At 40.8% G+C, this 15,677-nt stretch overlaps 1 protein-coding gene across 1 annotated transcript; it reads left to right on the top strand.

Annotated features, from left to right (window-relative positions):
* The first annotated feature begins 367 nt into the window (after positions 1-367).
* LOC133615009 (uncharacterized) lies at positions 368-15,230 on the top strand. Its single transcript, XM_061973334.2, has 6 exons — positions 368-434; positions 795-970; positions 8,625-8,788; positions 14,429-14,557; positions 14,620-14,785; positions 14,912-15,230. The coding sequence occupies exons 1-6, from the start codon at positions 409-411 to the stop codon at positions 15,109-15,111; spliced, it is 861 nt and encodes a 286-aa protein (XP_061829318.2). The 5' UTR covers positions 368-408; the 3' UTR covers positions 15,112-15,230.
* Positions 15,231-15,677: the final 447 nt, after the last annotated feature.

Consider the following 15,677-nt stretch of genomic DNA (forward strand, 5'->3'; position numbering starts at 1 on the left):
TATTATTAATTAAGGATTTAAAAGTAATGAACCTGTTTTTATTATTTGTTTATTATTGCTATAATATCAAATACAATACATTTTTGTGTCCGTATCTGATATTTGGTTATCATTCAATTTTACTCAATATTATATGTATTATTAATGAACGATTTGAAATTAATAAACATGTTTTTAATGAACGATTTAGAAGTAATGAACATGTTTTTATTATTTGTTATTCCTAAATCATAAAATACAGTACTTCTCACCACATATTATTAATAGTATCCTCTTTTTTTTGCATAGCCCTTCAACAAGGGGCTGGGTTTCTCACGCCTCTGCTGGCATGACCCCCAACACCTTTTTCAAAAATGATACATCAGCAGACGGGAGTGGGAAGTAGAAAAGAGGACGTGAGTGACATTGATGCAAGAACAAGTGTATTTCAAGAGGTAAGAACAGCTTTTCACTTTTGTCCTACTATACAAATGAATGAATATTGTCATTCATAACAGATGTAAAAGTCTCCTTTAAAGGATTTAAACCTGGTTGATATTTTTATGAAGTGGTACACACTGAGGTGTATTGAGCAACGTGTACAGTAGTACCATCCTTACCACACATTATCAAATCAAATACTGTATTTGGTACAGATCTTGTGTTGGATACATTTGAAAAATAATATTTTTGCTCAGAGTTTTAGATGTCTACAAGCAGTTCAGTCGTAGTCTGGTTCTCCTCCAATAACATGTTCTGCAGGTGGTGGAAAACCTCAAACAGCAGGTGTTCAACGTCTGCCTTTTCTGCCACAGTCACTCTTCCACCATGCCGCGCTCCTTCCTCGTCAGGAGCAAAAAGAATAATCCATCTTCAGAGTTTCATCCTCGGAGAAGAAACCCTGACGATGTGATCGGGAAAGACCCTCAGACTGAAGTCCGTTCCCCCGGGGATCAGTGCCTGCACCCTCCAGGCCACACGTCTATATCTGGTAAGTTGTCATGTCAGCTCAATTCGCTCATTTTGCCCATGAAACAATAATAAATCCATGTTGGTCCTCGAAATTCTACACACAATACCCCATAATGACAAAGTGAAGGGTTTTTTGTTGGGTTGTTTTTTGTAGAATTTTTGGCAATTAAAAAAAAAAACAACAACTAATAAAGCACATGTACAGAAGTATTCACAGTCTTTGCCATGAAGCTCAAAAGTGAGTTCAGGGGCATCCTGTTAAGTACATTTACAGGAAGCCAAGGCTGGATTTTCTCCTTCACTATTTGTCTTATTTTGTATATTCCAGACCAACGTCATCTACAGTAGACGATAGGGTTGTCCCAAAACTTTTTTTAAATAAATGGCTGCGATGATTTTTAATCAATAATATGTAGAATTCTTATTAGGGACCTTTGGGACATTGCATTTCGTGCGTTTTATTATTATTATTCCGCCGCCTCTTTGAGCTGTAATTTGACCCTCTTAACATGATTCAAAACTTACCATATTTGACACACACATCAGGACTGGCAAAAATTGCCCTCTAATTAAAAAAAACAAACCCCAAGACTCAAAATTGCGCTCTAGCGCCCCCTAGGAAAAACACAGACAAAATTGCTTGTAACGTGCGGTAGGAATGTCGTAGAGACATGAAACAAAAACCTCTATATTTCATACTTTGACATCCTTCAGCAAAAATCAACAGGAAGTTGGCAATTCCCCCTTCAAAACAAAAGTTTAGTAAAAACAGTCACTTTTGCCTCTTTGAGCTGTAATTTGACCCTCTTAACATGCTTCAAAACTCACCAAACTGGACACACACACCAGGACTGGCAAAAATTGTGATCTAATAAAAAAACCCAACCCCAAAACTCAAAATTGCGCTCTAGCGCCCCCTAGGAAGAAAACACAGACACAACTTGGGACGGCGTGGCGAAGTTGGTAGAGTGGCCGTGCCAGCAATCGGAGGGTTGCTGGTTACTGGGGTTCAATCCCCACCTTCTACCATCCTAGTCACGTCCGTTGTGTCCTTGGGCAAGACACTTCACCCTTGCTCCTGATGGGTGCTGGTTAGCGCCTTGCATGGCAGCTCCCGCCATCAGTGTGTGAATGTGTGTGTGAATGGGTGAATGTGGAAATACTGTCAAAGCGCTTTAAGTACCTTGAAGGTAGAAAAGCGCTATACAAGTATAACCCATTTATCATTTATTAACTGCTCCTAGGAAGAAAACTCTGACAAAACTGCCTGTAACTTCCAGTAGGAATGTCTAAGAGACATGAAACAAAAACCTCTATGTAGGTCTCACCTAGACCTACATTTCATATAATGACAACCCCCAGCAAAAATCAACAGGAAGTTTGCAATTCCCCCTTCAAAACAAAAGTTTTGTAAAACCGGTCACCTTTTTTCAAACATTATCTCCTCTGAGCGCGTTTGTCGTGTCGGCTTCAAACTAGCACAGGAGAGAGATTGCACCCTTCTGATTAAAAGTTGACCAAAGAGTTTCAATTACTGCTCCAGTTGGGATTTTATGTGCCGTCAAAGTCGGTCCCGTCCATCGCTGCTTGCAGCTTTAATTAATATTGATACTGTTGTTGATATTATTCATTTTTGTTTGATGACTGCGGATTTTTTGTGTTATGTTTGTGTGTCCTCTCCATTCGGGTTTGGTTTGGAATTGGAATTGTATTATTGTGTATTATTATTATTGTATTATTGTGTGTTGTTTTGTTGGACTGAGTAAACATTAAAAATGACAATAATCACGAATATTTTGATTGATATTGTTATCACGATAAATAACACAATTATTTATTAATTCAAAAACCCGAGTGCTTATTGTACCACCAAAAACTTAACTTTGAATATAGTTTTTAAAAAGGATTATAAATTAGTAACGAATAAACCACAACAAGTAAAATGATAATAACAGTATTAAAACAACAATAGCAATATAAAAAACACACAATAACATTCAGTTTTTCCATTTTGTTTTAAATTCCGTTTTAAAAAAAAAAAATCTTATACTCTTATTTTACCACCATAAAGTGTGTGATTTTTGTGACAAATAAAATGTAATAAAATGTTTGTAATTGACAGTAAATGCAAGAATCCTCACATTTATTGGTGCAATACATTTTCGGACAATTTTGAGAAGTTTTTTAAGTGAAAGCATAAGCATTGTGTAAAGGTGTCAATAAGTGCTTTAAGTACATTATGCTTGTGCAAAGTACTTTTTTGAAACATTTATTTTGTTAGCGCAGGATGTGGCGCGCTGTGCTATTATTGTAAAGGGTGGAAGTGTGCAGCTTGACGAGTAAAGAGGAGAAATTCAGGCTCTCAAGTTGCGACTGCTGTTTGTACATTAAATCCATGATGTCGTTCACAACAACACAACGGATGAGATGTGTTGTGTGTGTATGATTGTTTGTACATTGATGTTACATCCATGATGTCGTTCACAACAACACAACAGGTGAGATGTTTTGTGTGTGTGTGTGTGTGTGTATGATTGTTTGTACATTGATGTTACATCCATGATGTCATTCACAACAACACAAGAGATGAGATGTGTTGTGTGTGTATCATTGTTAGTACATTGATATTACATCCATGATGTCATTCACAACAACACAACAGATGAGATGTGTTGTGTTGCGGGTGTATGATGGTTTTTACATTGATGTTACATCCATGATGTCGTTCACATCAACACAACAGATGCAATGTGTTGTGTGTGTATGATTGTTTGTACATTGATGTTACATCCATGATGTCGTTCACAACAACACAACAGGTGAGATGTTTTGTGTGTGTGTGTGTGTGTGTGTGTGTGTGTATGATTGTTTGTACATTGATGTTACATCCATGATGTCGTTCACAAAAACACAACAGATGCGATGTGTTGTGTGTGTAGAATTGTTTGTACATTGATGTTACATCCATGATGTCATTCAAAACAACACAACAGATGAGATGTTTTGTGTGTGTGTGTGTGTGTGTGTGTGTGTGTGTGTGTGTGTATGATTGTTTGTACATTGATGTTACATCCATGATATCATTCACAACAACACAACAGATGAGATGTGTTGTGTGTGTGTGTATGATTGTTTGTACATTGATGTTACATCCATGATATCATTCACAACAACACAACAGATGAGATGTGTTGTGTGTGTGTGTATGATTGTTTGTACATTGATGTAACATCCATGATGTCGTTCACATCAACACAACAAATGCAATGTGTTGTGTGTGTATGATTGTTTGTACATTGATGTTACACCCGGGATGTCGTTCACAACAACACAACAGATGAGATGTGTTGTGTGTGTGTGTATGATTGTTTGTACATTGATGTTACATCCATGATGTCGTTCACATCAACACAACAAATGCGATGTGTTGTGTGTGTAGGATTGTTTGTACATTGATGTTACATCCATGATGTCATTCACAACAACACAACAGATGAGATGTGTTGTGTGCAGGGCCGGCCCGTGGCATAGGCCGTATAGGCAAATGCTAAGGGCGCCGTCCATCAGGGGGCGCCACGCCAGTGCCACAAATGTTGGAGAAAAAAAAAAAAAAAAAAAAGTTGGTAATATTATTTCTAAATACAAAAAATAATCCCACGTTAATTAAAATGCAAAGTAAAGCCTATTTAATAGAAATATTATTTGTTACAACATTACGCCCCCCCCCCCCCCCCCCCCCCCCCCGCACGGTGCGCCCCCTCCCTTCCCGTATCATGACTCTTTTTGGACGTCACCACATCAAAAAATCAACACAAGATGTCAAAACGGCCAAAACTGTCAGGTGCCCAGGGAAGAAAAAAGAGAAAAGAAGAGGAGGAGAAACGAGAAAAGACAGAGGTAGCAGGTAGGTAACGTTAGCCTACATGAAATTATTTGTCTGTTACAGAATGTGATAGTAACTTGGCTTTTTAGCATTAAGCTAATGTTACATGATTCGGCAATTGCTAATCAATAAATAGCTAGTTCTGTTTTAACGTCGGGTTAATATTGTGGAGGGGGCTAAATTGTTATGGAAAATAATAATGTAACGTTAGGTAATTACAGTACTCCCACCTTACATTCCTTTAGGGACATTTGTATTAGATCTTTCAAGCAGGTGTTTTTTGTTTACATTGTTATTGCCTTCTGGTTAGCTAATGTTTGCCCTGCAGGTAATAGTCACTTTTCCACCCCTTTATATATTAGGTATAGTTGTAAGTAAAAAAAAAAAGGTCAAAGACAAAGCTATTCGGGTTCTTGTGAGTATATACACTTCACTGCCGATGTGGGGGGGCGCCACCTAAAATCTTGCCTAGGGCGCCAGATTGGTTAGGGCCGGGCCTGGTTGTGTGTGTATGATTGTTTGTACATTGATGTTACATCCATGATGTCGTTCACAACAACACAACAGATGCAATGTGTTGTGTGTGTCGGATTGTTTGTACATTGATGTTACATCCATGATGTCATTCACAACAACACAACAGATGAGATGTGTTGTGTTGCATGTGTATGATGGTTTGTACATTGATGTTACATCCATGATGTCGTTCACAACAACACAACAGATGAGATGTGTTGTGTGTGTATGATTGTTTGTACATTGATGTTACATCCATGATGTCGTTCACAACAACACAACAGATGCAATATGTTGTGTGTGTATGATTGTTTGTACATTGATGTTACATCCATGATGTCGTTCACAACAACACAACAGGTGAGATGTTTTGTGTGTGTGTGTGTATGATTGTTTGTACATTGATGTTACATCCATGATGTCGTTCACAAAAACACAACAGATGCGATGTGTTGTGTGTGTAGAATTGTTTGTACGTTGATGTTACATCCATGATGTCATTCAAAACAACACAACAGATGAGATGTTTTGTGTGTGTGTGTGTGTGTGTGTGTATGATTGTTTGTACATTGATGTTACATCCATGATATCATTCACAACAACACAACAGATGAGATGTGTTGTGTGTGTGTGTATGATTGTTTGTACATTGATGTAACATCCATGATGTCGTTCACATCAACACAACAAATGCGATGTGTTGTGTGTGTATGATTGTTTGTACATTGATGTTACACCCGGGATGTCGTTCACAACAACACAACAGATGAGATGTGTTGTGTGTGTGTGTATGATTGTTTGTACATTGATGTTACATCCATGATGTCGTTCACATCAACACAACAGATGAGATGTGTTGTGTGTGTAGGATTGTTTGTACATTGATGTTACATCCATGATGTCATTCACAACAACACAACAGATGAGATGTGTTGTGTGTGTATGATTGTTTGTACATTGATGTTACATCCATGATGTCGTTCACAACAACACAACAGATGCAATGTGTTGTGTGTGTCGGATTGTTTGTACATTGATGTTACATCCATGATGTCATTCACAACAACACAACAGATGAGATGTGTTGTGTTGCGTGTGTATGATGGTTTGTACATTGATGTTACATCCATGATGTCGTTCACAACAACACAACAGATGAGATGTGTTGTGTGTGTATGATTGTTTGTACATTGATGTTACATCCATGATGTCGTTCACAACAACACAACAGATGCAATGTGTTGTGTGTGTAGGATTGTTTGTACATTGATGTTACATCCATGATGTCATTCACAACAACACAACAGATGAGATGTGTTGTGTTGCGTGTGTATGATTGTTTGTACATTGATGTTACATCCACGATATCATTCACAACAACACAACAGATGAGATGTTTTGTGTGTGTATGATTGTTTGTACATTGATGTTACATCCATGATGTCGTTCACATCAACACAACAAATGCGATGTGTGGTGTGTGTAGGATTGTTTGTACATTGATGTTACATCCATGCTGTCATTCACAACAAAACAACAGATGAGATGTGTTGTGTGTGTATGATTGTTTGTACATTGATGTTACATCCATGATGTCGTTCACAACAACACAACAGATGCAATGTGTTGTGTGTGTAGGATTGTTTGTACATTGATGTTACATCCATGATGTCATTCACAACAACACAACAGATGAGATGTGTTGTGTTGCGTGTGTATGATGGTTTGTACATCGATGTTACATCCATGATGTCGTTCACAACAACACAACAGATGAGATGTGTTGTGTGTGTATGATTGTTTGTACATTGATGTTACATCCATGATGTCATTCACAACAACACAACAGATGAGATGTGTTGTGTGTGTATGATTGTTTGTACATTGATGTTACATCCATGATGTCGTTCACAACAATACAACAGTTGCAATGTGTTGTGTGTGTATGATGGTTTGTACATTGATGTTACATCCATGATGTCGTTCACAACAACACAACAGATGAGATGTGTTGTGTGTGTATGATTGTTTGTACATTGATGTTACATTCATGATGTCATTCACAACAACACAACAGATGCAATGTGTTGTGTGTCACCAATGATCCATGATGTGTGTTTGTACATTGATGTTACATTCATATTGTCATTCACAACAACACAACATATGAGATGTATTGTGTGTGTATGATTGTTTGTACATTGATGTTACATTCATGATGTCATTCACAACAACACAACAGATGCGATGTGTTGTGTGTCACCAATGATCCATGATGTGTGTTTGTACATTGATGTTACATTCATGTTGTTATTCACAACAACACAATAGATGAGATGTGTTGTGTGTGATTGAGTTTTTGTACATTGATGTTACATTCATGTTGTCATTCACAACAACACAACAGATAAGATGTGTTGTGTTGCGTGTGTATGATGGTTTGTACATTGATGTTACATCCATGATGTCATTCACAACAACACAACAGATGCGATGTGTTGTGTGTGTGTATGATTGTTTGTACATTGATGTTACATCCATGATGTCGTTCACAACAACACAACAGATAAGATGTGTTGTGTTTATGATTGTTTGTACATTGATGTTACATCCATGATGTTGTTCACAACAACACAACAGGTGAAATGCGTTGTGTGTGTATGATTGTTTATACATTGATGTTACATCCATGATGTCGTTCACAACAACACAACAGGTGAGATGTGTTGTGTGTGTATGATTGTTTGTACATTGATGCTACATGGATGATGTCGTTCACAACAACACAACAGATGAGATGTGTTGTGTTTATGATTGTTTGTACATTGATGTTATATCCATGATGTCGTTCACAACAACACAACAGCTAAGATGTGTTGTGTCTATGATTGTTTGTACATTGATGTTACATGGATGATGTCGTTCACAACAACACAACAGATAAGATGTGTTGCGTTTATGATTGTTTGTACATTGATGTTACATCCATGATGTCGTTCACAACAACACAACAGATAAGATGTGTTGCGTTTATGATTGTTTGTACATTGATGTTACATCCATGATGTCGTTCACAACAACACAACAGATAAGATGTGTTGCGTTTATGATTGTTTGTACATTGATGTTACATGGATGATGTCGTTCAGAACAACACAACAGATAAGATGTGTTGTGTTTATGATTGTTTGTACATTGATATTACATCCATGATGTCGTTCACACGCATTTTCGTTAGAAATTGCTTTTCCTTGTTTGCTGTTGTTCTTCACAGGGATGAGAGCAGATGTTGGCACGTCGTCCCCGACTCGGTCGGCGGACAGACATCAGGCGTCTGACAGAGAGCGAGAACTGGAGAGACTGGTCTTCATGCTCCTCCACCACACGTCACATATGGACATCAAATATCCATTCAGCCAGTGTCCTCTCTGTGATAAGGTAATTGTCTTTTCACTTCCTGAAAAGCCGTTCCACCATATTGTTGCCATCTACTTTTTCTCCAACTCGTAATCTGAAAATACACTTGAACTATTTATAGCTCCATATTGTAACTTGTTTAAGTAACAGGAGTTAGCAGCTAACGCTTGTTACTCATTTTTATTATTTATTAGTTCCAGTAGTTATTTGTTCATTTTTAGAATGTTTTTCTTTGTCAAGTCATGCTAACAGTTATGCTAATAGCCTGTAGTCACTGCCCGATTTGTCTATTCTTTTTTTTTTTTAAAGCAATGATTCAGATATCCTCAATTAATCGACAACTAAACTTTACGAAATAATGCATTTCGTATCCATCCACATTGTTTATTATTCAAATTCACCGGGTGACATTTCTACAAACCCCGTTTCCACATTAGTTGGGATATTGTGTAATATGTAAACATAAACGGAATACAATGATTTGCAAATCATTTTCAACCCATATTCAGTTGAATATGCTACAAAGACAACATATTTGATGCTCAAACTGATAAACATTTTTTTTTTTTGCAAATAATCATCAACTTTAGAATTTGATGCAAGCAACACGTGACAAAGAAGTTGGGAAAGGTGGCAATAAATACTGATAAAGTTGAGGAATGCTCATCAAACACTTATTTGGAACATCCCACAGGTGAACAGGCAAATTGGGAACCGGTGGGTGCCATGATTGGGTATAAAAGTAGATTCCATGAAATGCTCAGTCATTCACAAACAAGGATGGGGCGAGGGTCACCACTTTGTCAACAAATGCATGAGCAAATTGTTGAACAGTTTAAGAAAAATCTTTCTCAACCAGCTATTGCAAGGAATTTAGGGATTTCACCATCTACGGTCCGTAATATCATCAAAGGGTTCAGAGAATCTGGAGAAATCACTGCACGTAAGCAGCTAAGCCCGTGACCTTCGATCCCTCAGGCTGTTCTGCATCAACAAGCGACATCAGTGTGTAAAGGATATCACCACATGGGCTCAGGAACACTTCAGAAACCCACTGTCAGTAACTACAGTTGGTCGCTACATCTGTAAGTGCAAGTTAAAACTCTCCTATGCAAGGTGAAAACCGTTTTTTAACAAAACCCAGAAACGCCGTCGGCTTTGCTGGGCCTGAGCTCATCTCAGATGGACTGATGCAAAGTGGAAAAGTGTTCTGTGGTCTGACGAGTCCACATTTCAAAATGTTTTTGGAAACTGTGGACGTCGTGTCCTCCGGACCAAAGAGGAAAAGAACCATCCGGATTGTTATAGGCGCAAAGTTGATAAGCCAGCATCTGTGATGGTATGGGGGTGTATTAGTGCCCAAGACATGGGTAACTTACACATCTGTGAAGGCACCATTAATGCTGAAAGGTGCATACAGGTTTTGGAGCAACATATGTTGCCATCCAAGCAACGTTACCATGGACGCCCCTGCTTATTTCAGAAAGACAATGCCAAGCCACGTGTTACATCAACGTGGCTTCATAGTAAAAGAGTGCGGGAACGAGACTGGCCTGCCTGTAGTCCAGACCTGTCTCCCATTAAAAATGTGTGGCGCATTATGAAGCCTAAAATACCACAACGGAGACCCCGGACTGTTGAACAACTTAAGCTGTACATCAAGCAAGAATGGGAAAGAATTCCACCTGAGAAGCTTAAAAAATGTGTCTCCTCAGTTCCCAAACGTTTACCGAGTGTTGTTAAAAGGAAAGGCCATGTAACACAGTGGTGAACATGCCCTTCCCCAACTACTGTGGCACGTGTTGCAGCCATGAAATTCTAAGTTAATTATTATTTGCAAAAAACAAATAAAGTTTATGAGTTTGAACATCAAATATCTTGTCTTTGTAGTGCATTCAATTGAATATGGGTTTAAAAGGATTTGTAAATCATTGTATTCCGTTTATATTTACATCTAACACAAATTTTCCCAACTCATATGGAAACAGGGTTTGTACATGGCTCTAACAGTCGAAATGCTCCATTTTCAAAAATTATTTTCACGATCCAAATACTTTGAACGCGCATAGTTAGTCATTTTTGTTATTTAGTTAGTTACGATTTAAAGTCATAAAACTGTATACTAGACTTAGACAAACTTTATTGATCCACAAGGGAAATTGTTCCACACAGTAGCTCAGTTACAAAGGATGGAAAGGGTAAGGATGGAAAGGATAAAGTAGACTAAAAATTTACCATATTAGCAATATAAAATATAACATATATGTAATAATTACATAATATATATACAGAATATAATATATACTGATATACTATATTATTATATTATATCATATTTAATATAATATATACAATATATAACAATTACCATGGACAATATTACAGTATATGTAACAGCTGCAGCATAAAATAGAGAGTGGATCCAGCAGAAAATATACATTATAAACAAAGAGAGGTAGCTAACATAGAAGGTGTCAGGTAATAGACAGATATCATAGATAGATAGTATGGCGAGTGATTATACAGCTGGATGGAGTGCGGAATGAAGGAGTTCTTGAATGGAACACTGTGGGAGTGGGGGTTGGCAGGATTGTCCATGATGACGAGCAGTTTGTCCAGTGTCCTCCTGTCCCTCACTCACACAAACGCCTCCAACTGCGTGCCAATAGTTTGGCCGGCTTTCCGGATCATTTTTTCAATCCAGTTTAAGTCCCTTTTGCTGGTGCTGCTCCCCTAACACACACTGCAAAGTACAGGGCACTGGCCACAACAGACTGATGAAAGATCTCCAACAGCTTACTGCACACATTAAAGGACCTAAGCTTCGTCAGGAAAAAGAGTCTTCTTGTATACAACTTTGCTATTGTCCTTCCAGTCCAGTCTGCTGTTCAAGTGGACTCCCAGGTACTTGTCCTGCTCCACGAGTGCCACCTCCCGGCCCTGGATTTTGATGGTCTCCACAGGGGTAATTTTCTTCTTGAAGTCGAAGACCTTGGTCTTGTCCACATTAAGGACCAGATGGTTCGCCTGAAAACCACTTCACAAAGCCAGCGATCAGTGTCCTCGACTCCAATTCCTGTCCCTCTCCATTACACCCGACCACAGCAGAGTCATCAGAGTATTTCTCAGAGTGTAATAGCGCAGCAGGAAGTCATATTTTTGCAAGCGTTTTACAAACGCAGCACATGTGCAAACTGATTGGACAACTAATTGAATTGAACAGTGAACAATTACAGTTATTAAACAGTTAATTACCAGATAATAGCTCCGGCTTCCTCCCACCTCCAAAGACATGCACCTGGGGATAGGTTGATTGGCAACACTAAATTGGCCTTAGTGTGTGAATGTGAGTGTGTATCTTGTCTGTCTATCTGTGTTGGCCCTGCGATGATTGGTGACTTGTCCAGGGTGTACGCCGCCTTCGCCCGATTGTAGCTGAGATAGGCTCCAGCGCCCCCCGCAACTCCAAAATGAATAAGCGGTAGAAAATGGATGGATGGATGGATAGCTACTTAGTTAGCTAATAGCATGTTGCTAAGCACATTGCAGTTGATAAACATTTAATTGGCTAATAGCTAGCTAAGAGTTAGCTAATAGCTTGTTGACATTACACCGAAGCAGTTATTAGCTAATAGCATGTTGACAAAAAGCACATTACAGTTAAAAAATGTATCATTTGTTAATAACTATCTAACAGTTCGCTAATAGCTAGTTGACACTAAGCACACTACAGTTAATTACCAGATAACAGTTACTTAGTTAGCTAATAGCTAATGTTGCAGTTAATAAACATTTAATTAGCTAATAGCTCACTAAAAGTTAGCTATAGCTTGTTGACATTACGGTTAATAACTGTTATTAGCTAATGGCATGTTGACACTAAGCACATTAGTTACTTACGTGGCGATTTCCTGTCCCGGCACCGCGTCGACCACCGGTTCCTACACCGCGTCCACTACCGGTTCCTGCACCACGTCGACCATCGGTTCCTGCATCGCGTCGACCTCTGGTGCCCCTCCCGGCTCAGCCGCCGGCTCCCGATCTTCCTGCCAGTACGGCGCTGTCTTTCCTGGCCTCCTGTTGGTACTCGGCGCGGGACGTGTCGTTGTCCCTCCTCCTGGCCCCCTTCCGCCCTTTCCTGGCTTTTGCAGCAGGGGACACGGACAACCAGGAGCTCTTTCTCCCAATAACGGATGGCGTCTGGCGCCTTGTGAAGGGGGGGCTACTACCAGTAGCGGTGCTGCGAAGCAAACGCCGCTGTCATCCCCGTCGTCGGCATCTCCTCTCATGACGACATCATCCTCTCCGTCGGGCTTTACCACGGCGCCACCATCTTCCTCGTCTCCGGCGGGCAGTCCCACGGCGACGTCATCGTCCCCGTCTCCGGCGGGCCTCCCGACGGCGCCACCATCTATCTCGTCGGCAGCGGCTCCTTCCAAGACGCTGTCATAGTGGTCGGCAGCGGCTCCGCCCACGACACTGTCATTGTCGTCATCGGCGGCTCCTCCCATGACACTGTCATCGATGTCGTCGACCACTCCCCACACGACGCAGTCATCGTCGCCTCCGGCTCCGTGACCTCCTCCTCGTCGGCCAAGAACATGGCCGTTTTATGGGCTGCCTCCAAGCTGTCGACAGCGATCCGCAGGACCTGTGCGTGGACCTTCGTGGCTGCCGGTGCGCCGGTGCCACCCGCGTCCGCCTTCTCGTCGGCCACTCATGTGGCCGTTCCGTGGTTGCCCGCCTCACCATATGCAGCGCCGTTCAACGCGTCGCCGCCACCTGACTCTCCCTTGCTGGCTGTGGGGACACTTGACCTGGCGACCCACCGCCAAGTCCCGTGACTTTTGAACTTGTTCTGGGTTTTTTTTTCCTCAGGACATCTGGAATCCGTCCCTAAAGGGAGGAGGGGGACGATCTGTAACTTCATTTCTGGTTGTGTTTCCTTGTTTAATGTTTATTTCTCATATTTTTATTCCATTTCCTGCATGTCTCCCTGAGTGCTCGTTTTCCTCACCTGTCCATGGTTGCAGTTGCCAATCAGGCGACTATTTATGCCTGCCTCAGTGCTCGAGGATCTTAAGAACCTTACATGCACGACTGCTTCCTTCTCTGTTTTGAGTATCAAAAGACTCTTACCTGATCATCGCTCTCCTGGTTCCTGCGTATTGGGGTTATTACTACTGCAGCCACGCGAGTTCCTGACAATTATGTTAATAAACAGCTAATTACTAGCTCATGGTATCTTGACACTAAGCACATTACAGGTAATAAACAGTTCATTATTAGCAAATAGCCAGCTACAGTTAGCTAATAGCACATTAGTAACAGTTAATTACAAGCTATGTTGGCACTGTCCATTAACATGATTTAAAAAAAATATTTAAAAAATAAACCAAAAATCGCATAAAAGGACAGTGCTGAGATTTTATTTTAATTTTATTTTTTGGAGGTAGAATTTTAACTTTAGCTCATGGATTGAAAGTGTATCTAATGTTATCAATCAATCAATCAATCAATCAAAGTTTATTTATATAGCCCTAAATCACAAGTGTCTCAAAGGGCTGCACAAGCCACAACGACATCCTCAGATCCCTTATGGTAAGTATCTGGCATTCAGTACAGATTTCTTTACAACATCGCTCTTTATTTCTTCTCCAGTCTTCAGGCTTCGCATCGAGAGTCGGGATGCACGCTCACTCTGGCGACACCCCTCCTCTGTCGTCGGTGAGGTCGCCCACAGCCGCAGAAATCCTGCCCCTGAGCTTCAGGGCGGTGCGAGGGCACAGGGTAAATTGGACGCACATTGCCTGACATTTGTGAGGACCACTCGTGTTCTACTCCGCACGCAGGAGCGCAACTTTGGCTGCAAAGTGTGCGGCAAGACGTTTAAGCGCTCGTCCACGCTGTCCACCCATCTCCTCATCCACTCGGACACCCGACCCCACCCCTGCCAGTACTGCGGGAAGAGGTTCCACCAGAAGTCCGACATGAAGAAACACACCTTCACACACACAGGTGAGCCTCGTTTTACGTTTATGTAACATCTACCACGGCATTTAGGTCAGTTACAAAAATGGCACCAGTTCGACGGAACGGTCCCTCAAACTGGGAAAATTCTCGATCTTCTTTGTCTGCACTCAGGGGAGAAACCGCATGTGTGCAAGGTATGTGGCCGAGGGTTCAGTCAGAGCTCCAACCTCATCACTCACAGTCGCAAGCACAACAGCCAGCAACCTTTCAGCTGCCCGCGATGTCCTCACGGCTTCCAGCGCAGGGCGGACCTCCAGCGCCACCAGGAGACGCAGTGCGGCTATGGAGGAGACGTGTTGGCGCACAACTGACATGTGCTGTGTGGACCAAGGAGTCGCAGCAATCAGACGGAGGATGCCATGTCCGCGCAGTTGTTTGCTCTTTTGGTAAATATTTTCTTTTTAATTCAAAAACTGCATTGTCAGATGTTTTTTTTCTCAGTACGCGTCATGATTAGAGCGTGTGACAATATTACTTTGCAAAATATATACACCAGGGGTGCCCGTTATGTCGATGGTGGAGGGTGTGTCAGTCCATCGCCAGCCAGGCATTAGAAAAATAGATATAAAAATTAGCGATCATCAATCTTCACCAAGACGTCACTTTCGTAACTTGATTGACATTCACGGCACCCGAGGGTCTTGTGAGATGACTCTGGCTTCTGCCAGATCATTATTAAGAAAAAAACGACCGACAGGAAAGCGAGAAACACTTTTTTTTTTCAACAGACTCTCGCGCCGTACCTGCCATTAAAACCCTAAAGACTGACCGCACAGTTCCTGTCTTCACAATAAAAGCGCCGCTCCAGCTTGTCTGCGCTAACAAAATAAGAGTCTCCGAAAGCTAGCGCAAACAAGCTAGCAAGCCACGGAGTTTG

This window comes from Nerophis lumbriciformis, linkage group LG22 (assembly GCF_033978685.3).
Source record: "Nerophis lumbriciformis linkage group LG22, RoL_Nlum_v2.1, whole genome shotgun sequence".
Classification (NCBI taxonomy): domain Eukaryota; kingdom Metazoa; phylum Chordata; class Actinopteri; order Syngnathiformes; family Syngnathidae; genus Nerophis; species Nerophis lumbriciformis.

Coding starts and splice junctions, on each gene's coding strand:
- LOC133615009 (XM_061973334.2), top strand. CDS start 409: ATGCAAGAACAAGTGTATTTCAAGAG. Junction 14,558..14,619: donor GGGCGGTGCGAGGGCACAGG/GTAAATTGGACG, acceptor CTCCGCACGCAG/GAGCGCAACTTTGGCTGCAA. Junction 14,786..14,911: donor ACACACCTTCACACACACAG/GTGAGCCTCGTT, acceptor GTCTGCACTCAG/GGGAGAAACCGCATGTGTGC.